The following is a 26,490-nucleotide window of genomic DNA, read 5'->3' as shown; positions in this document are numbered from 1 at the left end:
TTCCTCTATATAAACTCACAGCTTCTCTCAAGGTGGTTTTCTCTATCCAGCTATCTGTCCTTTCAAGTTCTCATTAAAATCGTCATCTTTTGGGGGGGAAAAGGTAGTAAGGGCTACACTCCTGTTAGTTCTAAGCACCTGTATATGCCTTGTAGTTGTCCTATGGGCCTTATGATACTTTGGGCTTAGTTCTTTTGTAAGTAAATGTTTCTCAAAATATCCTAATAAGAGGGTGCCACCTGCTTGTTGAGAACTGGACTGATATGCCTTTAAATGCATCCTTTTCCGGGGAGCTCTGGTGGCCTAGTGGCAAGAAGCTGCAACTACAATCCCAGAGGTGCACGGTTCGAATCCACCAGATGCTCTGCCGGGGAAGGAGGGGCAATCTCCTCCTGTACCAGTCAGATCTGATTTGACGGTACACGCACACAAAAATAATAAAATAAAAAAAAATGCATCCTTTTCCTTAAGTGTATTTATGCCAAGGAAAAGTAGCAGATTTAGCATTCTAAAAGAAGAAGAAATAAAGAGCAAAAGCCCTAAGTTAGAGTCAAAGTGAAAATGTGTAGTGTATAATTGAAAAATGGGACTGAATATATCCGAGAATCCCTGATAGGAGAAATTTTAAAAATCACCCAGAGAAAGGTACAGGTTTAAAAAAAATTGCTAATAACCAAGATGCTTAAAAAAAATTGCTCCAATGGTAGGGTCTAAGTCTGACCCATAGTCACAAATATCTAAGGAGCTCTGATAGCCTAGTTGTACAAAACTGTTCTGTAATCCAAAAGGAATGTGGTTTGAATCCACCAACAGCTCCGCCCATGGGAGAAGAATGGGCAATCTTCTCCTTGCTATTAATTGCCTCTGGAGGGAGATAAACCCACTAGAGGGTCAGCTATAGGTTGGTTCTCACATGTAAAGACAACAGACAGCAATAATATAAAGAGAAGCTTCTGTTCACAGACAAAAAATGCTTTTGTTTGTGAACAGGAAAACAAACAACAAAAACTAAAGACGGGGAAATAGTGGAGCTGTCAATTTTTAAGTATCTTGATAGTCACTATGTCCTTCCTTTCATTCCTTCCTCCTTCCTTCCTTCCCAGTTCCTATAATGATTTGCATGATGTAAAATGTCTACAGATTTCCCCCCAGTGTATCTCTTTGATTTTTCTCTGCTGTCATACAAAGGCCCCTGCACCATTATTTGGAATGCTGCAGCCTAAAATACTATTAACCTAGCGCCATCTAGACTCACCAAGTTTAACTGCAGGTCTTCTGTGTAACCTCAGGCGTAGGGCAGAGCAATGAAGCTTTGAAAACACAGTGAAAACCAAATAATGAGAATTAGAACTGTGAGGGAATGTAAATAATATGTGAAGTGCTCACTGAAAGCCAGACTTTTCAGGTTTCACACACATTCTCTCATTTAAATCTCACAACAATTCTGAAAACTGAAGATACTATCCTTTTCCGATTATGAGCTCTGGTGGCTGTTGGGCTACTAACCAAAAAGTTGTGTCTTTGCGGCAGTTCAAATCCACCACCAGTTCTGCGGGAGAAAGATAGGCAGTCTCCTCCCATTAGAAATTATAGCCTTGGAAACCCGCTAGAGGGCCACAGTGAATGAGTAGAGTATCCTAACAGAGGCACAGAGAATAAACAATTTATCCAGGTAAAGAGGTAAAGCCAGAATTCAAAACCGTGGTATCTCAAGTTTATTCTCTAAAACATGCTGTGTGCCCTGAACGGACTCTCAAGAAGGTTCATGTTAGTAGAGTAAAAGAAATACTAGAACTTGTAGGTTTATTTGTTTGTTGTCTCTTTTAATACTGTATTTTTACAACATATGTACTATATCAGTGTAGTTTTCACTGTTGTTTGCTGTCACTAAGTCACCCCTGACTCAGGGTCTCATGATGACTCCAGTCCTGCATGATCCTGTTGTCTCCAGATGATGGACTAGAGATTTAACTGTCGAGATCTATAGGGTTTTGACTGGTCGGTTTTCAGAAGTTTGCCAGACATTTTCCCCTAATCACTTATCTTAGTCTACAATCTTCCCCGAAGCCTTTTTAACGTTATAGAAGCATGTAAGTTTCCACTGACAGCTTGAGGTACATTGTTGCAAACCAAACTGGCGTTTCTTGTATGGAAAGCAAGAATTCTACCACTGAACCACCTAGTTCAGCCTTCACAGTGGTATATGCCTATGAACACATAATGCTCGTGTGCTATGACCATGTGTTCTCCAATGGGAGGAGATTGCCCATCTTTCTCCTACAGAGCAATTGGTGGATTTGAACTGTGTGACTTCAGATTGATAGCGCAGCTCCTTAACACTATGCCACCAGAGTTCCCTATTTTTTTTTAAATTTTTTATTATTTTTGTGTGAGTGTACCGTCATATCAGATCTGACTGGCACAGGAGGAGATTGTCCCTCCTTCCCCGGCAGAGCATCTGGTGGATTCGAACCGTGCACCTCTGGGATTGTAGTTGCAGCTCCTTGCCACTAGGCCACCAGAGCTCCCCCTATTTTTAATAAACAGGATTGTATAATTAAAAAAATGTTTGAACATTGTTGTTGTTGTTAAGTGCTGTCTAGTCGTAGGCAACTCATAGTGACCCTATGAACGAAAGACCTGAGCGCCTGTATAACATAGTGGCTTTATATTCTTTCAAGAGACAGAACACTGTAGATCATGCTTGTAGATAATAGCACATAGATTCTAGAATCAGCTTGCCTCTGTTTAAATCTCAGATGTATCAAATTTTAGCTGGGGGATATTAGTAACTTGACCTCTCTATTTCCTCATCTGTAAGATGAGACTTTAGCATTTTAATACATAACGTGTTTACAGCAATATCTGGAACATAATAAGCACTATATTATTATATGGCATTATCATCCATATGTTGTAGTGGTTTACAAGTTCATTATTTTTCAATGCTATGTAATATTACATTGTGTGAATGTACTGCAGTTTTTCTAACCATTCCTTTGTTGATGAGCAATTGGGCTGCTTCCATCTCTTTGCTATTGTGAATAATGGAGCAATAAACATGGATGAGCATAAATCTGTTTGAGTCACAGCTCTGGATTCCTTAGGATATATTTCCAGTATTGGGATAGCTGGGTAAAATGGTATTTCTATTTTCAACTTTTTCAGAAAGGCCAGACCACCTTCAATAATGGCTGTACCATTTTACATTCCCACCAGCAGTGACAAGGATTCCAATCTTGCCACAACCTCACAAGCATTTGTTATTTACTACCTTCTCGGACTTTGCTATTGTTGCTAGGGTGAGATATTTTTATTCGCATCTCTCTGATAGCTAGGGATTTTGAACATTTCTTCATGTGTTTGTTTGCCATCTGAATTTCTTCTTTGCTGGAATGTCTGTTCATATCTTGTGCCCATTTTGTGATTGGGTTGTTTACCTTTTTCTTGTTGAGGTGCTGGTGTATTCTATAAATTCTAGATATGAATCCCTTATCTGATAGGCCATTTCCAAATATTTTTGCCCAGCCTGTGAATTTCCTTTTTACCCTGTTGGAGACTTTTTTGATGAGCATGGAGATTTTATTCTTAGAAGTTCCCATTCTTTTTTTTTTTTAAATTCTGTCCTGATTGTAGGTTTTTCATTATGCTTGGAAGTCTGTTCATGCTATATAGATTAGGGCTTCTAGAGGTGGTATGCCTTTTAAAAGGCTCATTCTTGATCCTGTGTTTTGAATATTGTTAGGGCGAAAGTGCCAACAAAAAAAGTTATTACCATGGTCCAGGTATGCATTTGGATCAAAAAGGTACTTACTGGTGGAAGTGATTCAACATCATGCATTTTCCGATACACCTTGAATGTAGAATGTTCTGAACACACATTTAAAAGGATATCCATTGCCATAGAGTTGATTCTAATTGATAGTGACCCCATATATAGGTCAGGGTAGAGTTGTCCCCACAGAGTTTCTAAAGCTGCAGACTTTATGGAAGCAGATTGCCATGAGTTCCTTTTGTGGGGGTGGGGTAGCTAGTGGGTTCAAGCTCCTGACCTTTCAGTTAGTATTGGAATACTTCAAACTTTGCACTACCAGGACCCCTTTAAAAGGCCTTACTTGGGTAACTGGTGCACAGTAAAACTCATGAAGGAACACAATCATTGCTACTTTATACTAAAAATGTTTACTGTAATCAATGGATAGTCAATTTGATCAGAATTCGTAGAAACTAGGATATTCTAGTATAAAGTTTTTTCTTAGTGTATTTTGAAAAAAGCTCTGGTGGCACAATGCATAATGTATCAGGCTGTAACCAAAAGATTCAAAGTTCAAATCTACCAGTCACTCTTCAGAAGAAAAAAGAGCAATCTCCTGTGAAGATGTATTGCCTCAGGAGCTCAATGAAGGGTTGCTGTGAGTAGGACATTGATAACATTTAGGAGGTGGATGGGTGGTGGTACCCCATTTTATGTTTTGCTCAATAGGAAGAATGGCACAGTCCTAAGATATAGGCTTCTATAGTTAAACAGGTATGAGTTGAGATGCTTATTCCAACTCTTACCAGCTATTTTAACTTGAGCAAGTTACTTAACTTTCTTAAACCCAATTGTATTAATCTTTTAATGTTGTTAACTATGTGCCATCAGATACCCAATGAAAAATGGCTCTGAACCTTGCCCTCGCCATTTCCGACACACCTGACCCCATTGCTACAGTCATTGTGTGAATCCATCTTATCGAGGGTCTTCCTTTCTTGCACTGACCTTCTACCCTTCTAAGCATAATGTTCTTCAAGGAATGGTCCCCCTTGATAACATGCCCAAAGTATGTGAAATAGAGGTTCACCATCTTTGCCTCCAAGGAGCAAACTGATTTCACCCTCTCCAGGACAGGCCTGTTTATTCCCTTGGAAATCCATGATATGTTCAGTGCTCTTCTCTATCACCAAAACTCAAAAGCATTGATTCTTCTGTCATCCTTATTGTTATCCAGGTCTCAGATGCATAGTAAGCAATTGAGAAGACCATGGCTTGGATCAGGTACACCTTAGTCTTTAGAATGACATCAAGCACTAGAGAGGTCCTTGACAGTAGATTTTCCCAATGCAACTCATCTTTTGATTTTCTGAGTGCTGATGACACAGGTTTTGATTTTGGATCTGAGCAAAATGAAATCATTAACAACTTCAATCTTTTCTCTATCTGTCATCATGCTGCCGCTTGGCCCAGTGATGAGAATTTTTGTTTTCTTTATGTTAAGATGCAATCCATTTTGAAGGCTACAGTCCTCGATTTAATGAGCAAGTGTTCAAAACCTCTTCAGTTTCAGGGAGCAAGGTTGTATCACCTGAATAATGCAGGTTGTTGATGAATCTTCCTCCAATTTCAATGCCATATTCTTCTTCATAAAGTCAAGCTTCTTGAATGATCTGTTGAGCATGTAGATTGAAAGGTATGGAGAAAGGATAGATCCCTGATGCATTTCTTTATTTTTAACTAAGCAGTGTTTCATTGTTCTGATTACACAACAGCTTCCTAGTCTAGGTATAGGTTTAGCATGAGCTCAATCAAGTGTTCTGGAATTCCTATCCTTTTAAATGCCAACCACAATTTGTTGTGATCCACACAGTCAAACGGCTTTACATAGTCGATAAAACACAATAGACATCCTTCTAGTACTCTCTGCTTGCCACCAAGATCCATCTGATATCTGCAATGATATTCCTAGTGTCATGACCTCTTCTATATCCAGCTTGTATTTCTTGCAGTTCTCGATCAATGTACTATTCTAGTATTTTTGGGAAATTCTTCAGCAAGATTTTCCTTGCATGTGGTATATAAATGATATTGTTTGGTAATTTTCACATTATCTTGGATTATTTTTGGAATGGGAAAAATATGTATCTCTTCCAAGCAGTTGGCTATTGTCTTTTAAATGTGGAGATAAAATATACTCTAGAGCATTTTGTGAGATTTCAATGATTCATTGTGCTTACAACTATGCCTGCCACATAGTAAATGCTCATTAGATGTTTGCTATTATGATTTTCAGCTTCTATTAGATCCATAGTTTCTTATTTGACATTTTATACCTATGTTTTGATTGAAAAATCAAACTGTATTAATTGTTAAAAAATGAAAATAAAGCAGATATTAAGGGGAGCTCTGGTGGCCTAGTGGGTAAGGATTTGTGCTGTCAATCCAAAGGCAAGAGATTCCAATCCACCAGCCTCTCTACAGAAGAAAGACAGGTGATCTCCTTCTCTGTGACCTTAGTTGTTGTGTGCCATTGAGTTGAGACAGAATCATTGCTGACTTTCTATTGGGTTTTCGGAGGCAGTAAATCATGCAAGAAAAAGTAAATTGGCCATCCTCCCACAAAATAGCTAGTGACTCTGAAAACTCATTGTTGAGTCAGCTATGTGTCAATTCTGACTCAATGGCAATGAGTGACTTAGAAATATGAAGACCTGTTCAACACCACATCCCAGAGGGAACTACCATTAATCACTGTCTTCATCAAGTTATAGTATTTTCAATTGCTTCACATGCATGCAAAATTTGGACAAAGAAGAAGAAAAACTGAAGAAGAATTGATGCTTTTGAATTGTGGTGCTGGCAAAGAGTATTGTATATTCTGTGGACTGCCAAAAGAACAAACAAATATGTCTTGGAGGAAATGCAACCAGGATGCTCCTTAGGTCAAAACTCCTCAATACATTAACTTGTTATTGTTGTTATGTGATTTTTTTAAATTTTTTATTTATTTTTTATTACTTTGTGTGCGTGTACCGTCAAATTAGATCTGACTGGTACAGGAGGATATTGCGCCTTCTTCTCTGGCAGAGCATCTGGTGGATTTGAACCGTGTTCCTCTGGGATTGCAGTGCAGCTTCTTGCCACTAGGCCACCAGAGCTCCCTGTTATGTGCTTTTGAGTCACCCATGACTCATAGTGTCTCTATGTACAATTGCTCTGAATCCTGCCCTATCCTGAGCCAGTCTCACTGACTTTGACACACCTAATCCCATTGCCCCGCTTACTGTGTCAGTCCGTCTCATCTGAGGTCTTCCTTTCCTGTGCTGTCCCTTCACCCTTCCAAGCATGATGTCCTTCTCCAACTACTGGTCTCTCCTGGTCATATACCCAAAGTATGTGAGATGGAGTTTCAAAATCCATTATACATTAACTTAAATCCTAAATACATTAACTTAGAGGTCTATTTTAGATCAATTATGTGTTAATAAAACCTATTTAAAGGAATAGGTTATGTTGCTAAATGAAACAATTTCAACTCTGTGGGAAACTACGGAATGCAGATTAACAGGCACTCATATATTCACTGCTCTGATTGTTTTATATTTCTTCTTAAAGAGGCACAACATTACAGATACTTTCATCATTCCTCTCTCACCCTGCTCTGCTGTTTCAGAGCAAATGACTCCACAAAAATGTATGCATCATTCTCATGAATGATTGTTCCCATTTGTATATGATCATTATGCTATAGTGGTTAAAGCACTAGACTGATAACTAGAAGTTCAGTATGTCCAACCCATGAGCTATTCTGTAGGATCATTATGTGTCATTCCACTTCTATAAAGATTTAGTCTTGAAAATTCCGTGGGGCTGTTCTACTACTTTATTCTATAAGGTCATTATGAGTCTGAATTGACTTGATGACATTGTGTCTATATCTATGTTGTTGTGTGCTATCGAGTCGGAACTGACTCACAGCTGTCCATCAGGCGGGTTTTCAGAGACAGTTAATTGCATGGGAGGAGATTGCCTATCCTTCTCCCTCAGAGCAGCTGGTGGCCTCGAATTGCATGTTTTCGGGATTGCAGCACAGCTTCTTAACACTCCGCCATGAGAGCTCCCTTTCTGTGTCTCTATGTATATAGCTATATCTAATTTTTAGTGGCCTAATTTTTATTTTATTTTATACATCAGAGCGTTGGACAATGACTAGGGAAGATAGAAGGAGAATTGATGCCTTTGAGCTGTGGTGCTGGAGAAAAGTATTGAATGTACCCTGGACTGCCAAGAAAACAAACAGATTCATCCTGGAGAGGGTTAAACCAGGCTGCTCCTTGGAGGCAAGGATTCTGAGGCTTCATCTGACATACTTTGGACATGTTGTAAAGAGAGACAGGTCCTTGGAGAGGGACATCATACTTGGTAGGGTGGAGGGACAGTGCAGGAGGGGAAGACCCTCTATGAGGTGGATTGATTCAGTGACTGGGGTAACTGGGATGGGTGTGTCAGAGGCAATGCGATTGGCACAGGATAGAGCAGGGTTTAGGGCTGTTGTACATAGGGTCGGTATGAGTCGCAAATGACTAGACGGCACATAACAACAACAGCAACAACAACAGTGGCCTAATGGTAAAAAGCTTCTCTGCAATTTCAAAGGAAAAACTTTGACTCCACTGACTACTCTGCAAGAAAGGATGGACAGTCTCCTCCCATGCAATTTCCTACATCTGAAAACCAGCTGGAGGGACAGCTATGAATTGGTTCCCATGCATACACCACCAACAACATGGCATTTCAGAGTGAAGCTTTCCTAGCCAGGATGTTGTATTTGTTGTTATGTGCTGTCAAGTCAGATCCAACTCATAGCTGAACCTTCCAGTGGATTTTCAGAGGCTGTAAATTGCATGGAAGAGTATTTCTCATCTTTCTCCCATGGAGTGGTTGGTGGATTCAAACTGTCTGCCTTTGGGTAGAAAGCATAACTCCTTACTCATTCACCACCAGAGCTCCCTTCATGGCCAGGATAAAATCCCTTTATCTGATTTCAAATAGAGAAATAAACAGCGAAGACAGCTGATAGCAGTGCAACTCAAAATGCAAGCCTCGAAAGCTTTGTTGAATGCTATCAAGAGAGGAACTAATTCATCCAGGGAACATAAGCCATCAAATATCTTCCCTGTCTATTCTTGCCTCTATTTTGGGATGATATAAAATGCTCTAGAAATTAGTAACAACTGGAATTAATAAAGAAAATGCCAAAAAAGCTATGTATTTTTGTCAGAAGTGATGACTTCTGTACATCAGCAGGACTTCCTGAAAAATGAATGGGCGTGTAGCCATGTGTGAAAGGGTGGTGGCTGTTGTTGTTGTTGTTAAGTGCTATCAAATCGTAGATGAATCATAGCGACCCTATGAACAAAAGACCTGAACACTTGTATAACTTTCATTGTTTCTCCAAGTTCACAGAGTTTCTGAAGTCGAGCTATTTTGGAAGTGGATGCCACTCCTGCTTCCAAGCTTGTTTTAATTAGGGAGCTCCACCAAAAACTATCCACCATGGGTAACCATTATCGTATTTGACACATCAGTGTCACAGTGTGTGAAAAGGTACAGGGAAAAAAAAGCACACAGCAGCAATTGAGAGACATAGAATTATACCTTCCAATTCCCTTCCTTCTCCAACACAAAGGTGGTAACTCCCCAGACTGCACCTATCTGGTTACAAACATTGTGTCAGATGCATTTGCCACTGCCTGAATGTGCACATCAGAAGTCTCGGTGGTGCATGTTATATAAATGGAAGGTTAGTAGTTGAACAATCTCCTTCTGTAAAGATTTACTGACTTGGAAACCCAGTGGAGGGTTGCTTTGAGTCAAAACTGGTGACAGCATGTGGTTTGTGTGTTTGATTTGAATGTCCACATGCTCTCACTTGCACATCCTAGGTCCTTTGAGGGATGCAGGAGCACATAACACTTCATCTGGCCAATATGCCGTGAACAGCAGATGCAGCAACTGAGGAGGCTGTGGGTCACATATAGAGCCACTACAAGAGCCAGTGAGCCGTAAGGAACAAATTCTCCTACTGGACCTCATTGGACATATATTTTAAGCCATTGAGATTTGGGAAGTGTTTGCAGTAGTACAAAAGGATTTCACTCAGCAGTTAATGGAAAGTTTGGAGGTTTAAACTCACCTAGTAGCACCACAGAAGAAAAGCTTGGTGATCTGCTTCTATAAATAATACAAGCAAATACAAGTTAGAGCTCAGTTTTAGTTGCTTACACATGGAGAAGCCAAGGGTTTAATTGGCATAATAATTGTTGTTGTTGTGAGGTATGGTTGAATACAACTCATGGCGACCCTATGAATAACCAGTTTGAACACTGTCCTATGCTGCACAATCTTTATTCTCTGACACATATTGAAGCTCATTGTCACAGTTGCAGTGTCAGTCCACCTTGCTGAGGGTCTTCTTTTTCGCTGACCCTTCCTAGCATCATGTCCCTCTCCAAGGAATAACCTCTCCTAGCAAAATGCCCAAAGTATCTGAGAAGAAGATTCATCATTTTTGCCTCCAAGAAGCACTTTAGCTGCACTTTTTCCAAGACATACCTGTTTGGTTCTTTTGCAGTCCACTGGATCTTTAGCATTCCTCTCCAAGACCACAGCTCAAAGGTTTGGAGGTTTTGGTTGGTTTGGGGTTTTTTTTCGTAGTTTTTTGCTTGCTTATTTTTTGCATTGCAGCACAGCCTAGATAATACTGATGGATACAGTGACCACGGATGACTTTGCCTCATTACAAATAGCTAACAATGTCAAGTGCCTATAATTTTACAAGCCTATAATTTTACATCTATTTTCTAGTATCTCACAAGAACTTTCTAAGGTAGGCAATAGTATTATCACCACTTTAACTAAGAGAAAATGGAGGGCTTCCTTTCTCTCTTCAAGTATTTTCTCCTTCTAGCAAATCCCAGTCCCACCACTTGTGACCAGGATGCCATCACTTTTACTGCATATTGTTATTTTCTCACTCTCCTGAATCTTCATTCCCTTGCTTTCTATTAAATTTTGCCTTTCAATATGCCCAGTTCTCTCCAAGCTTAATAATCCTCTCATTTATTGCCATCAAATTAGAACTGAGTCATAGTTGAACCCCAGTTGAGTTTCTGAGGCATGAAAGAAGATTGGTGGGTTCAGAGAGGTATGACCTTTGGATTAGCAGCACAACTCCCAATGGGCTGCATGACCAGAGCTCCCTGGTGTTTAACAGAGTGTGCTATTTAACTGACTTACCTGTGGTTGCCCTCACCTTTCATGCCACATTCTCTAAAAAGCTAATTTTCATGCTTTTGCCCAGCTTCTCTCACACTTCAATATTATTTCCTTCAATACAGTTATTTTTTAACACCATTAATAAGCTCTGAGAGAGCTCTGGTAGCTTAGTGATAAGATGTTGCGTGGCCAATTCAAAGGCACATGTTTGGATACACCAGCCACTCCATGGAGAAAAAGATGGGCAATCTCCTCCTATGTGATCTACTGCCTCTAAATACCCACTGGAAAGTCAGCTATGAGTCAGTTATGCCTAGTCTATACACAATAACAATGACAGCAAGGAACTCTGGAGAAAGAAACTCAATGGTACATAACAGTCATGACAATAACAAGGAGCCCTGTAGGAGCTCTGGTAACAGAGTGTGTTGTGGCTTATGCTGCTACCCCAAAGGCTGCACCTCCCCAGCAGTGTGAATTCACCAGCTGCTCCAAGTGAGAAAGATGAGAAGTTTCCTCCATTAAGACCTACAGCCTAGAAACTGATGGAGGGTTGCTGTGAGTTGGAATCTACTAGATGGTGGTGGATTTTGTGAATTAACAAAACCAAAAATCATCTGATAGAGTATGAGTCAGAAGTTATTTGACAGTAGTGGCTTTGAGTTTTTGTCTGGAAGGAGCCCTGGGGGTGCAGTGGTTAAGCACTTAGTTGCTGACTAAAGACTGATGGTTCAAGTCCACATCCTTGCCTTGTGGATGAAAGAGCTAATGATCTGTTCCTATAAAGATTACAGCCTAGACAACTCTCTGGAATAGTGTGACTCTGTCACATGGGGTCAACCGTGAGTCAAAACCAACTTGATGACACACAACAATGACCTCCACAGTGCTAAGTTCATGGGACACCTAGTTTTAATCTTCCTCAATTTCTGAACATTACATAGTATGAACGAACACACCCTCTTGGTTTAGATGCTTTTCCATCTGCTTCACTGACAGAATATTCTACTAGTTTTCACTTCTCTTTCTGATCATTTGGTTCTCCTTTCGGCTTCATGTTCCTTAGCTGAGCTCAGCTGAGCTAAGTAGTGGCATCCTTCAAGACCATCCTAGCTTTTCTTTTCACATTCTGTAGTCACTTTCCAGGTGTTCATGCATCCTCACAGCTGTTATCACCACATATATCCATGCATCCCACAAGGAAAAACCTCCAAATGGGGCTTCTGCCCATCTTTCCCTTGCTCAGCTCAACACCTTCCATCTGAGGTCTCTGTCGATTCAAGGGTGACCTCAGCATGTTCCACCTACCTACCTACCTAATTCTAACCCAACCTGTTCCTTCCTCAGTGTTCCCCATCTCAGGAAACAGCATCTCTCTCTCCCCACTTAGTTCTGGTGGAAACCTGAGAGTAGGACTAGATCAGTACCTTTAAGAATGTTCAGCACCAAAATATACTGTATTTTGAAATAAAAACATAAACTGAAACATTGTGACAAAGTCCTTACAAATGCTGATTATGTCTCATGGTGAGTCTTATGATGCTTTTTAAAAGAATATAAACTATTTTCAAAAAATATGTTTGGGTCCCTCCATTTCTCTTAAGACCTTTTATGGCTTAGTGGTTAAAACACTTGACTGTCAACCTAAAGGTAGATGCTTTGTACCTATTGCCCCTCTAAGAAGAAAGATGTAGGAGTCAGAATCTGATTTATTGTATAAGAATTTCAGCTTGGGAAGTACTATGGAGCAGTTCTACTCTGCTCTGTAAGGTTACTGTGACTTGGATTCAACTTGGCAATACCAGGTGGTCTGGGGTCTTCGCTACTGACAGAGCCCTGGTGGCACAGTAGTTAAGAACCAACTCTGTGGGAACATAAACCTTGGGGTAGGCTCCCATAAGGATGATTTATGTGTTGTTATTTGCTGTCAAGTCAGAACTACTCTTAGCTGACCCTCCATTGGGTTTTCAGAGGTAGTATATTGCATAGAAGATCCCCTGTAGAGCAGCTGGTAGATTTGAACCTTTTGCCTTTGAGGTGGCAGCGAAACTCTTTATCCACCAGAGCTCCCTCCTGAAAAACCCTATGGGGCAGTTCTGCCCTGTCATACAGAGTTGCTAGAGTCCATGTGGGTTTGGTTGGTTGACTGCTTTGTTGTTGTGTCATGAGCTGTTTAATAGTCCAGTACTGTCTAGAAGCCTATGGTCAGACACCACCTCTGTGAATTCTACTTCCTTATTCAGGAATGTTTTGTAATCAGGAAGAAAAACTAGCTTTCAGAATTTCTGCACTAACCTCTGAACCCTTTTCCCTGCTTCAATTTATTTACCACGCAGCAGGAGGAGTGATTTCAGGAACATATAGATTGATATTCACGTAAAAATTTCTCAACACTTTCCCATTGTCCTTAGGAGAAAACCTCACATTTTTAACAGTCCCAAGACCTTTGCCATGAGCCAACCTCTTCTCTTTGAGTTTCTGAAAAGAATCCAGTACAAGCCTTTGCATGCTATTTACTCTTTGTCCAGATTTTTCACCCCTTCCAGCTTCTTGTTTTTCTAGTCTTTATGATTCAATGTAATTTCTTTGTTAGCCTTTGTTAACTTCCAACACCAGCCCAATGCCCCTTGTTAAACATTGTTTTAGTAATTGCACTTTTTTTGGTAAGTAAATCATTTGTGTGCTGAGTAGTTAAAATGCCCCTCCACCTTTCTATGTAAACTCCTTGAGAAAGAGTCCTCACACATAAGGAATTCATGGATTCTTGAATCCAACTTTGATGCTAGGGCCCAAGCTCACAACATAATGTTATTTCTCATGGAAGATGGTGTTTTGGCTCTTTATTTTGCAATGCCAAGTGTTGATGTAAGTTGGACTGCCTAACCTGGAGGCCTAAGCTGGAACCATTGGGCATTAGGCAAACTCCATAGCTTTATATGGGATAACATTAACCATTCTACAGGAGTGTAACATTATCTGTTCCTTCAGGAAATATGAACTGAACATCAAATATATATGTATATACAATCTCAGGTATATAATCAGCCTTAATTTAGATCACAGAAATACAAATACAATTCAAGATTTAGTATTTAGCTGAGTGCTTAGCTCAATAAGGTTGTCGTCACTTCTGATCGAGTTGGAACAGACTTATGGATGACCTTCCAGCATCTTTTCAGAAGCTGTAAATTACATGGAGCATCGTTTTCCCCGCGTAGCGGGTAGTGGATTTGAACCAAGTGCCATGGAGTTGGCAGCTCCCTTAGTAGTCACTTATTACCAACGTATCATAATTGTGTGTCTACGTCTGTAAGCTACATAGCTCAAGAGAGAGCAGTATGTGATATTTTTGACGTTTGTCACTATTGTGACAAAGTGCCTATGGAGGGCCTGCGAGTACAAGATACAGCTTGGGGCATTCGACTGAACTGTGTGGTTTCGCCACCCCTCCGATACGCAAGAGGGCGCCCGGCCACTATTGCCTCGCCCGCAGCCTGTGCGCCTGCGCAGTGGCAGCTCCCTCTAGCGCCCCCTCCCTCGCCCCGCCCCTTTCTGCTTCGCCTCGCGACAGAGACTCCGCCTCCGTTGCCCCTAGCGGCTGTTTGTTGACTTCCGGGAACGAGCTGGTTGCTGTGTTCGGAGTGCCGTTATGCGGGTACGTGGGAATTCTGCCCCCTGTGGCGGGATTGAACGGTCGCTTTAAGTGAAGCCCAGTCGTTCCCAGTCCGCTCCAGGCGCAAGGGCAGGCGTCCACCACGACCCTAGGCATGGAGGAGTCCGAGGAGCCGGCGCCTGGTGAGTCCTGCCCTCCGCGGTGCTGGCGGGCCGGGAGGGAGGGTCCGCGGGAGGGCCGGGGCCAGACTCCGCCTCCAGACCGGCCCCATTTTCGGACGGGCCAGGTCCATGGCATCCCAAGATTGCGCGGCTAAAGGAGAGAAGGGAAAGGGTCCAGAGGAGGGTGACGCTCAACCGGGAGGAAGAGGAGACGGCGGAGGGCATTTCTGTTCCTAGAAATGTTTTCAGTAATTTTCTCGAATACAAGGGCATTTTAAAAAATCTTTTTATAAACTTAATGTACTTCAGAGTTGTTCGCGCTGAGATGCGTGGTGTTCAGTTACGTATTGAATGTGTTGAAAAGTCGATAACCGGGCATAAGACAAAAGAGAAATGTAAGGAAATGTCTTGGAGGAAGGGGATTAAGAGATATTTTTTAGTTAAAGTGATTTCTTATACTTTTCTATCTCTGAACTCTGCAGAAATAGGATTTACACTGTGACTTAACACCACGGTAGAAACACAGTCTGACAATAAATAGTAAACGTTTCATGAAGCAGTACTTATTCTAACCATTGGTGTATGCCCTCAGATAATTTCTTTAAAAATGCTGGCTTTTGTTTTTCGAAGAGAGGAGCGAACTGGGGTGGGGGGGAAGGGGGGTAGAGAAAAAAGTGCAACAGTGAATGAATGGAAATCCAAAATCTCTGTAAATGTTTATTAAAATTAATAAAATTTTAAAAAAGAAGAAAACTATTAAAAAATGCTGGTTGTGACCCTGTATGTTGATTTTATTTTCTTTTCTTTCTTTCTATCTTTCTTTCTTTTTTAACGTTGATTTCTTGAGCCAATATTGGGTCAGGATAAACTAAGCTGGAATAGAATTCTGCTTTTCCTGCCGTGGTCTTGCCTCTAATATTATTAGATCCCAGTGTCTTGGAAAAAACACAGGTACACAAAGGTAGTGAAACGTCATTTGACATATTTTGGGCATGTTGTTAGAAGGGACCAGTCCTTGGAAAAGGACACTGTGCTTGAAATGTGGAGGGCTAGCTAAGGAACAGGAAGGGTTGACACAGTGACTATAGTGGTGGGATCAAGTGTGCCAGGAATGATGAGGATTACACAGGATAGAGCAGGGTTCAGATCTGTTGTTCTTAGGGTCTCTGTGAGTCATAATTGCCTTCATGGCACATAACAACAACAGCAATCCTTCTACAGTTCCCATCTTAGTGAGACAAGAAAGTAAAGAAAATAATAATGTAGTTTAACAGTAATGTCAAGGGCCACCAGACACCAGCTTGAAGTGGGAGTACCAAAGAACACTTCTTAGGGAGACAGCAAGACCTGAAGAGTTAAGATTCACTGTGGAATATCCCGATGAAGAAGATGTGGAGAAAAACCCTCAGTCAGGAGGCAGAGTAGAGGTGTTAACCACAGTAAGCAAGGCTTATTGTATATCAGTTCATTTAAAGGTCCAAATGGTACAGGGCTTGTTTGTTGTTAAGTGGCATCAAGTTGAGAACAATTCATAGCAGCCCTGTGAACAACAGATATAAACCCTATCCTATGCTGTCCTTATCCATGACACATTTGAGCCCAGTACTGCAGTCACTGTATCAGCCCATCTAGTTGAGGTTTCTTCCTCTCTTTTGTAGACCCTCAACCTTTCCAAGTATCACATCCCTTTCCAAGGAATAGCCTCTCCTAACAACATGCCCAAAGTATGTGAGGTGAAGCTTCCTATCCTTGTCTTCAAGGAGCACTCTAGTCACAGGGTTTAGTTACAGAGAATTGTTTTCCACAGCATAGTGTATATCTTACTTAATATTCATAAATAAGTAATATCTTTTTCAATTTAGTAGATTTCATAGATCCCAGTGGAATGTAAACTGTAAGACTGGATTAAGAGGGCTCTAAACAGTGCTGGATTGGACAAGAAATTAGTCTAGCTCATTACTGAAAAATTATTTTAATAGGTCATACATACACTCATGCACATGTGCACACACATACATACAGTTTGTACTAAAGTTGTAAAATATATTTGCAGATACTGGTGCTGTGTTTACTTTTGGTAAAACCAAAATTGCAGAAAATCTTCCTAGCAAGTTTTGGTTTAAAAATGATGTACCTATACATATTTCATGTGGAGATGAGCATACCGCTCTTGTTACAGGTCAGTATTAAAGCCCTAAATGAGAAGAGCTATATTTAAAGAATTTTAAATGTTTTTGTTGTTTTCATTTATTTTATCACGATGAAGGTATATATAGCAAACATCTGTTGTCTTAACAGTTTCTACATGTGTAAGTCAATGACATATTCTTTTAAGTCATATAGACCATATTCTTTGAGTTGGATATTCATTTTTATTGTTTTTTCCAAATCATTCCACCAGATGTGCTGTGTTTTCAAAGGTTTAAAAAATTTTGCTATAGAATTTCTCCAAAATTGATTCATCAAAAAGACTTAGAAATTCTGAACCTTCTTATGTTGTTGTTGTTAGGTGTCATCAAGTTGCCAGTGACTCGTAGGGACCCTATGTACACATAGCTCTCAACTCTGTTCTATCCTGAGCCAACCTTATTGTCTCTGACACACCCACCCCCATTACTCCAGTCACTTGAGTCAATCCATCTCATTGGAGATCTTCCTCTCTTGAGCTGTCCTTCCACACTTCCAAGCATAATGTCCCTCTCCAGGGACTGTTCCCTCCTGGCAGCACGCCCAGAATATGTCAGACGGAGCTTTAGAATCCTTCTCTCCAAGGAGCAGCCTGGTTTAACTCTCTCTAGGATAATCCTTTTTTGTTCTAGTTGTCCATGGTATATTCAGTACTCTTCTCCAGCACTATAGCTCGAAGGCGTCAATTCTCCTTCTATCATCTCTGCTCATTGTCCAGCTTTCTGAGCTTTCTTACCAAGTTAAAAACCAAACCTACTGCTGTTGATTTGGTTCCAATTCATAGTGACCCTCTGATGGGTTTCTGAGGCTGTAAAATCTCTCTGATACTCTGATATAGTACCCATCTTTCTCGTATGGAGTAGCTGGTGGATTTAAATTGCAAACCTTTTGATTAGAAGCCCAGTACATTATACTCTATACACCAGGGCTGCTTAATATGTTTTAAATTTATAAAATAAATTTATTTCTATTATATATTTATATATGCAGCATTCATTAAATCATTGTAATGTATCTGTATAATTGAGAAACTATTACTGTGTAATTGTAGAAACTTTTTTATAGCTAACAGAATCTGGATAGGTAGATAGATGTGTAAAGTGACCTGTTTCAATATGGAAATGCACTAATAATTCTAAATACACCTACTACTTGTCAACATGACTAGGTTCCAAAAGCCAGATTATTGTGTAAAAATTGGCATTGTGAGAAAATGGAGGATGATTACTTTATTACATAACTGTCAAATTGCATCATTACATACCTGATATACCACTGAGAATTATGTATGGACCAGCCAAGTTGACATATAGACTTAACCATCATAGTCAGCGTTACCCTCAGCTTGACATTTGTTGCTGCCAGCCAGATGTATGGCTTTCCCCCAATCCTTGCCCCTTATAGTTTAGCGTGTATTTTCAGGTCTTTTTTCTTTTATCTCTACAAAAAGTTTTTTATTTGAGTAAAAGTTTATAGATCGTATTGGTTTTCATTCAGTCTTTTATACATTTTTTATAATTGATTAATTCAGTAGTGTCTCCAGATATATGTCTTTAATAAACAAAATAGTCTGTAGACATTATGGTTATAAATGTAAAATGTCTTGAGAATGAGATAGTTAATAAATGAGGAGTAGGTATAAGTCCTCTTTATTGCTTTGTGATGACTTCCTCTCATACTAATTGGTGAAAAATGCTTGAATTTATTTCTTTCTCCCTCCCACCAGGCAATAATAAACTTTACATGTTTGGCAGCAACAACTGGGGCCAGTTAGGATTAGGATCGAAATCAACAGTCTGCAAACCAACTTGTGTCAAAGGTTTGGGATTCTCTTTATCACTTTACACTTAGCAAGCTACATAAGTTACTTTTGATCATGCCTTTTTTTCATGCCATGATTGGTAAAAGAATCTATTCTTTATCGTATATTTATTTCTCTTATAAATATTGAAATTCATTTTTCTGTAACATTCAGAAATATTATTTGTTAGGATCTGTGAACTATATTGATTGTAATCCCAAGACCACAAAAAATATATTTGAGCATGCTTTCTTATTTCTTTTTTGCTTGTTTATGAAATGACTTCAATATCACCATTATGGTGTATAAAGACAAACTGAACCAAAGAAAATCCAAACTGACTTATGTAGACGGTCAAAGTTACTGTCCAGTTATAGCTTATACTAATCTTGAGCTCTATTAGAAATGCAGCTATCACACGTCTTTGTTGCCTCATCTTTTACTCATTATTTTGTCAGTCCGTTTTGACGCAAAAGGAGTCTACATCAGGATCTCAAGGCAATATAATCATTCTCCATTAAAGCAGTTGGTAGATTTGAACCACTGATTTTTGGTTTAACAGAACTCCTAATGTACTCCCTGGTTGTATAAAATTATTTGACTTTGCTGTGTATAGCCAGTATTGAACAGACCACAGGAATCGATTAGCAAAGAAAGGCTTGCAGTTTAAATCCACTAGCTGCTCCACAGGATAAGGATGGGCAGTCTTCCCCATCCCCATGCTATTTACTGCCTCTGAAAGTGCACTGGAGGGTCAGCTATGAGTTGGGTCTGGCTTACCAGCACACACTACCAACAACAAACAGCAAGTGTTCTTAAAAAAACAGTGGGACAAAATATCCAAATATATTGAGACTCTCTCAGAAACTAAGAAATGTCTAATACCCTTTACAAAGCCTTCTTCCTTATATTTTCAAAACCTTTATTATAATCTGTGAACATAAACTGAACTTGAAAATGCTGATAGATTCCTTGGGATGTGAAAGAGTAGGATTCTTTATCTTCCTGGCCAGAGTTTTTATTTCAGTTCCAAATTTCAGTGTAATTTACATTCCTATGGAGGCATAGCCTATAGGGAGTTGTGCTGTTAACCCAGAGGTTATGAGTCTCTAATGGTTCGAATCCACCAGCAGTTAACATGAGAGAAAGATGGGCAATCTTCTCCCATGCAATTTACAGCCTCCAAAACCCAGTTGGGAGTCAGTTATGAGTCAGTTCTCACTCAGTGGTAATGAGAGTGAGTGGGTGAATGTTTGTAATTAGTTACTATGGAACTTTGAAAGTATTCTATGTGGTGAAAAAGCACATTTTACTACACATTGGGAGTATCCATGATAACTGGTCCTTACTGTCAAATAGCTGAATAAACTAACAGAATGTTAACATTATCCGTGAGACCAGTGACCTGTCTTTATAAGCACTTAGGAGATACTTTGTAAATATTTCTTAAAACAAATAACTGATCAGCTTTAGCACTTTAACAGAGAAATATGCCCTTTAGCATCTTAAAGTCCTAGTGCTATTAAATCACTTGATTGCTAACCACAAGATCAGTGGTTTGAACCTATCAGCAGCTCTGTGAGCGAAAGACGTGATAGTATGCTTCTGTAAAGATTTACAGCCTTGCAAACTCTGTAGGAGCCATTCTTCTCTGTCCTATAGGGAGGGACACTTTGAGTCTGAATTGACTCAATGGTAGTAGATTTTGTTAAACAGATTGTACATCTTTAGGAAAGCAAGATGCCACATCTTTCTCTTGCAAAGTGCCTATTAAGCTACCTTTTGGTTACCAGTAAAACACTTAACCATTGGTTTTCATGCAGGTATACCTATAAATACTGATCTCACAGGCTTGAGGTAAGTTTGAAAATGGTGATAGTAGAATAGATAATGGATCAAATTAGTAAATAAATATTTTCTAGGAAGCAGTATAGGAGAATATACCAGATATCTTGACATATTAATTGCCTATGGAATTAAAATATAATTAAAATATTCAGGGACTCTCTCAGACTGACTACCTCAGACTCTTCAGGCATGAGCTTACCCATCTGGATTTCTTTCCAAAGGTCCACTGATTATTATGATGCAAACTACTTCTGAAAAATTCTGATTTAGTAGTCAAAAGCATTGGAATCAGATAGAGCTGAATTTAAATTTCAGTTCCACTTCTTAGTTACCATTTGACCTGGATTATTTATAATTTTCATAACCACAAAAATATTTCAGTTGTCATACTTTGATATTTTTTAGCCCTAAAGCCGGAAAGAGTGAAATTTGCTGCTTGTGGAAGGAACCACACCTTGGTTGCAACAGGTAGGATATACAAGCCAGGTGACTTCTTCCTAGATCTAAGGATTTATTCTCACTCCAGCAATATTTTTTGGCTTTGTAAAATTAATAGTAAAGATAAATTCGCAACAGTAATTTGGAGGTTTTAAAAAATGTAAATGATTAGTGTATTTATTTGCCTTTGAAAATAGGGGAAACGTTATTGAATGGCTGGGGGGAAGCTTATTTTCTCAGGTTATGTCAAGGAGCCGCATCTCCTTCCTTGTTTATACACCTGGTGCCTTCTATTTTTGCTGGACCCTCTTCCTCACTCAGGGTGAGTGAAAGCCATGCATGGAGGTGTTGGTGTGAATCAGGGCAATTCCAGTCAAAATGCTAACAGCCATTTTTATTCCCCCAGAACGTGTACAAACTGTCAAGGCAATTCTAAAATATTTGTAAAACAGCTGAAGACCTAGATCCGCCAAAACAACTTTGAAAAAATAATGAGGCCTCACATTAACTGATTTTGAGACTTATAAGGTTACAGTAATCAAGGCAGAATGCTATTAGAGAAAAGATTGACGTGGATTAATGGAACAGAATTCAGAAATAGACCCATATGTGTTTGCCCAACTTAATTTTTTTTTTTGCAGAGGGCCAAAACAGGTCAGTGGAGAAAGGAAAGCATCTTTAACAAATGTTGCTAGAACAGTCAGACCCCAGGCCCTGCTCAGTGAACAATCCTGCCTCCTTGGTTCCACACACAGCTTCTGCTTCTGTGGGCTGCCTGATTTCACTTCTTCAGTTTCTATTCACTCATACTTTTCCATTTCTTTCTCTTCTTTAAAATCAATTTTTTTCTTTATTTGTGATTTTAAACTGATAAGAACAAATACTACACTTGATCTTTATAGAAATGTTAGATTTTCATTCATTCATTGTTGCACATGCCACCCTTCCTCCAGTTCACTTTTTTAAAAATATTCATTCATTGTTGTATAATTACCTCCCTCCCTATCTCCTCTTAGTCCTCTTTACAATGTAGCTCTTATTTTGGGATGTTGTCATACATATAATGCCTAATCATATATTCCTTTTAAACAGTTCTTTCCTTCATCTGTTCCAACGCAATGCTTATTTTTTATCCCCTCTTTCCTTTTTCAGCCTATTCAGATTCTGCTTTTCTAGTGAGGTCTCACATAAGTTTTATTCCTTCTGTAGAGCTGTAATACTCACCTAGCCTGTTCTGGATGATTTTAACATATTACTAACTCTAGTTTCTTTTGTGTGTGCGAAATTTGGAAGGCTACTTCCATGCAATATTGACTTCACCTCCATTTTAGTTCTGGACTTGTTTCCTCAATTGGCTTTCATTATTATTTGAAATAATAGCTAATAATAAAATTTTTATTTTTTTTCTCCTCTGTTTTCCTTAGAATTTAGTGAGAGTTTATTTTAACTTCATGTGCATTTACCTGACAAATGAACTTAATTTAATATATAGTTGTTTTTTTTTTAAAAAAAGGACATAGTTGTAATCTAGGCTGGAGGTGCTTCTTATTTAATTAAGAAAGTAACAACAGACATTTGTGTAGTGCTTATGTGGAGCCAAATACTCTTCTAAGCATTTTATAAATGATGACTAGTTTAATCCTAATAATAGCTCTAGGAAGTAGATATTATTATTATTATTATTATTACTTCAGTTTTACAGATGAGGGAAGTAAGGCACAGAAAGTTTAAGGGTAAATACAGCTTGCCTAAGGTCACACAGCTGGTAAGTAGTAAGCTGGAATTTGTACCCACGCATCCTGCTTCTGCAAACTTCCCTCCTAAACACCTTCCTCTTTAGGTAAAAGTTTAAGATACTCTACAACATAGAATTTTCATGTTTCTGCTTGCATTCTGTATGGATTTGCCTTGTTTAACTTATGTATATCTATTATAACTTACCTTTAAATGGTTGAAAAGTTAAAATTAATGAACTTCATTTTGTTAAAAATGGTTTGATTTGCATTTTAAATGCATTTGAAAATGCCTTACCCCCTTTTTGTTCGGAATTCATGCAGTTCAGCATTAGCAAGAAAATGCATTCCACACATTCTGTGCATTTCACTTGCTAGTTAAAATGTAGAAGTGTTTCTAAAAATATGTGGCCTTGCTTGGTTAGGGTGGTGGTGGTTGGTTTGGTTTTTTTTTAAATGTTAACATGAAGTCGTTCACTAAAATAATTGGATAATGACAGCATCTAGCTTTCTATACTATTAATAGAAGAAATCTCTAGGGTGCATGGACCTGTCACAAATCTGATGTTGTCTTTTCTGTGAGCAGAAGGTGGCAGTGTGTATTCGGCTGGCGGAAATAATGAAGGCCAGTTAGGCCTTGGCGATACCGAAGACAGAGAAACCTTTCATGTAATTACCTTTTTTACATCCCAACATAAGATCAGACAGCTCTCCGCTGGATCTAACACTTCAGCAGCTTTAACTGGTAAGACATTTTTACACCCCCCTGAACCCCCCCCCCTTTAAACCAAGGTGTGCTGAATCTTCTGAATTGGACACAACCCTGCTGCTTAGTTAATCTTTCATTGGCTGTATGTTTTCAGCAGGGATTAAAAATATGGTAAAAAGTTGCGCTGCAATCCTGAAGACACACAGTTCAAATCTACAAGCTGCTCTGCGGGAGAAAGATGGGAAGTTTCCTCCCATGCAATTAACTTTATCCCGCGGAGCAACTGGTGGATTCATACTATGTGCCTTCAAGATTGCAGCACAGCTTTTTACCACTAGGCCACCATAGCTCCCCTTAGGGTTGATTAAACATTGTAACTAATTAAACAAAAATGGGTTATTATCAGATTATGCTTTGTTATTTGTCAATTTCTAGAGAGAAATTGAACTCTCTGAGTTACTAGTTGCAATGAATGTCTTAGTAGTACTATTCTCCTAAAACTCAGAATTTTTCAAAATTAAAAAACAAATGGTTTCATGGAAATAGAATTTCTTTAAAGCCTTGGTTCGGTGGTCCCCTTCTCACCTTCCACATTGAAGACTTAGGTTCGATTTTCAGCCATTGCACCTCATAAGCAACTAGCACTGTTTGTCAGTGGAGGGTACGATGATGCTGAACAGGTTCCAGACTAAGATGGACTATGAAGAAAAATCCGCTGATAAACTTCCAAAAATCAGCCAGTGAAAACCCTATGGATCACAATGGTCTGTTGTGAAACAGATTTGTGGGATGGTGTGGAGCCGGGCAGTGTTTGCTTCTTTTGTGCATGGATGTCAGCTCCACAACAGTCAACAGCAGTGTATCCCTGCTAGCTTTTGAAACCTTCCATCCCTTTTGAATTTTCTTTATAGAGGATGGAGAACTTTTTATGTGGGGAGACAATTCTGAAGGTCAACTTGGTTTAGATGATTTGTCTAATGTGTGTGTCCCTCATCAAGTGACCATTGGGAAGCCTATCACATGGATCTCTTGTGGCTATTACCATTCAGCCTTTGTAACAGGTAAGACAGACATTTTGTCTTGTCATGTTATTGGCTACTTCTAAGTTGTGGCAAAATAATGAAAATCACAATGCAGCTTATTTTATCATTCTATGGAAATAACACCACAGTGATTCAAGTAATGAAATCATTGTGGTCTCTTTCAAATACAGTACTTCTTTATTTTATATGATGAGAGTTTATAATTTAAAAATTACAAATTTAAATAGAAAACTTTTTAAGTGATTATAAGGTCTATCAGGAAAACCAAAATGTTAGAAATTTTAAAAAAATGGTTTTTTAGACTTTTTGGACTATTTGGCATTAAGAAAAAAAGCCAGCCCAAATGTCCAACAACAAATGAATGGACTGAGAAATTTTAGTACACTCTCATAATGGAATACTACGCAGCACTCAGTAACAACAGTTTTTAAAAATACTACATAACGTGAATTAGTGAGATTGATTCAGGACAGGGCAGGCTTCAGAGCTTCTGTACATAGCGTTGCTCTGGGTTTCAGGCAAGTCAGCAGCCCATGACATGAGAGAGTGGAGAGCATTATGCTGAGTGAACTAACTCAGTCTCATAAGGAACATACAACCATTATTGTAAAAAAAAGATGTTAAAAAAAGATAACTAGTAAAATGTATATGAAAGTCCAAGGGGAAAAGGGAAATCAGGGGGTATTGAGAGTTGGCAGGGAAAGCATGTGGTCACAGAATTTGGTGGGCCGAGGGAGGGGATGAAGGAAATGAGAAAGATCCAGAAGGGACCTGAAATGACAGGGTAATGGTGGGCATAGATAGATGAATGGTGATTAATTTTATAAAATACGATATGGGAATATGTATGATACACAGTGTGAATGAAGGAAAGTGTGAACACAATGTATTGGAATTTTGTATGCAAATCAATATTAAACAAAAAAGGCCTATGGATAACTTTCCAACTTATTTCTGAGTCCACTGGACTCAATACTTTGACCAACTGTGTTCTTGTCATGTTAATTTGCTTGTATTGTTTCAAAAAGCAAGCCATAGACTTTCATCATGAGGGCAGAAATTGCATCTACATGGGAGAAGGGAGATCAGTATGATTTCCTTTGTTGGAATTTTCACAACATCCCCAGTTCTTCTATTTCTTGGGCTCATGGGCAAGTTGTCCTCTTTGTTAAAATATTTGAAATATTGAGCTTACTGATAATGAATCTATATCTGCACTAGTAATAGTTAGGAGAAATATGATCATTGGTTTCCTTATTGATGATTTATCTAATAGTGTAAATACCTACATGAAATAATTTTGTGGTGTCTCTAAAATATCTCAGCTTTTGTTTTGTACATTTATTCCGTGTATATGGATGCAAGTTTAGAAAGTCCCAGTAGATTCCCCCACCCCAAAAACCAAATTCATTATTGTTCCAAGTCTGTACATCTTTTTAAAAAGTAGACTACAACATCTTTCTCCCATGGAGCACCTGGTATATTCAAACAACTGCTGTTTTGGTTAACAGGGAAATATTTTAACCACTTTGCCACCAAAGCTCATACTAATTGATCCAGTGCCCCCACAATTACCAGTGAATTGGCAGCAACATGACATTGACAAAGGACAAAAACTGACTGTATCCCTAGTGTCTTGAACAAACTGATAACTATTGTTGAGCAGAGAAGTGAATAAATGAATGATTGCATTCCTTGGTGGTAATATGTTGTTATTGTATACCGTAGAGTTGGAACTGACCCATAGCTGACCCTCTGGAGGGTTTTCAAAGGCAGTTAATCGCACAGGAGGAGATTGTGCATCCTTCTCCCATGGAGCAGTTGATGTATTTGAACTGCAAGCCTTTGGTATTGTAGTGCAACTTTTTAAATATATACTAAAGTCAAAAGAAGTTGATTGTTGTTGTTATGTGCCATCGAGT

At 39.1% G+C, this 26,490-nt stretch overlaps 1 protein-coding gene across 1 annotated transcript in view; it reads left to right on the top strand.

Moving 5' to 3' along the window:
• The first annotated feature begins 15,134 nt into the window (after window positions 1-15,134).
• RPGR (retinitis pigmentosa GTPase regulator) overlaps window positions 15,135-26,490 on the top strand; it is a 61,941-nt gene continuing 50,585 nt past the window's right edge. Inside the window, 6 exon segments of the mRNA XM_006903744.1 lie at window positions 15,135-15,204; window positions 16,863-16,988; window positions 18,723-18,815; window positions 21,051-21,113; window positions 23,403-23,561; window positions 24,437-24,586. Coding sequence (XP_006903806.1) covers window positions 15,135-15,204; window positions 16,863-16,988; window positions 18,723-18,815; window positions 21,051-21,113; window positions 23,403-23,561; window positions 24,437-24,586 — 661 coding nt within the window.

This window comes from Elephantulus edwardii, unplaced genomic scaffold (assembly GCF_000299155.1).
Source record: "Elephantulus edwardii isolate Elephantulus edwardi_28Jun2011 unplaced genomic scaffold, EleEdw1.0 scaffold00210, whole genome shotgun sequence".
NCBI lineage: Eukaryota > Metazoa > Chordata > Mammalia > Macroscelidea > Macroscelididae > Elephantulus > Elephantulus edwardii.
The sequence above is the reverse complement of the archived record's forward strand: the minus strand, read 5'-3'. Positions and strand labels throughout refer to the sequence as shown.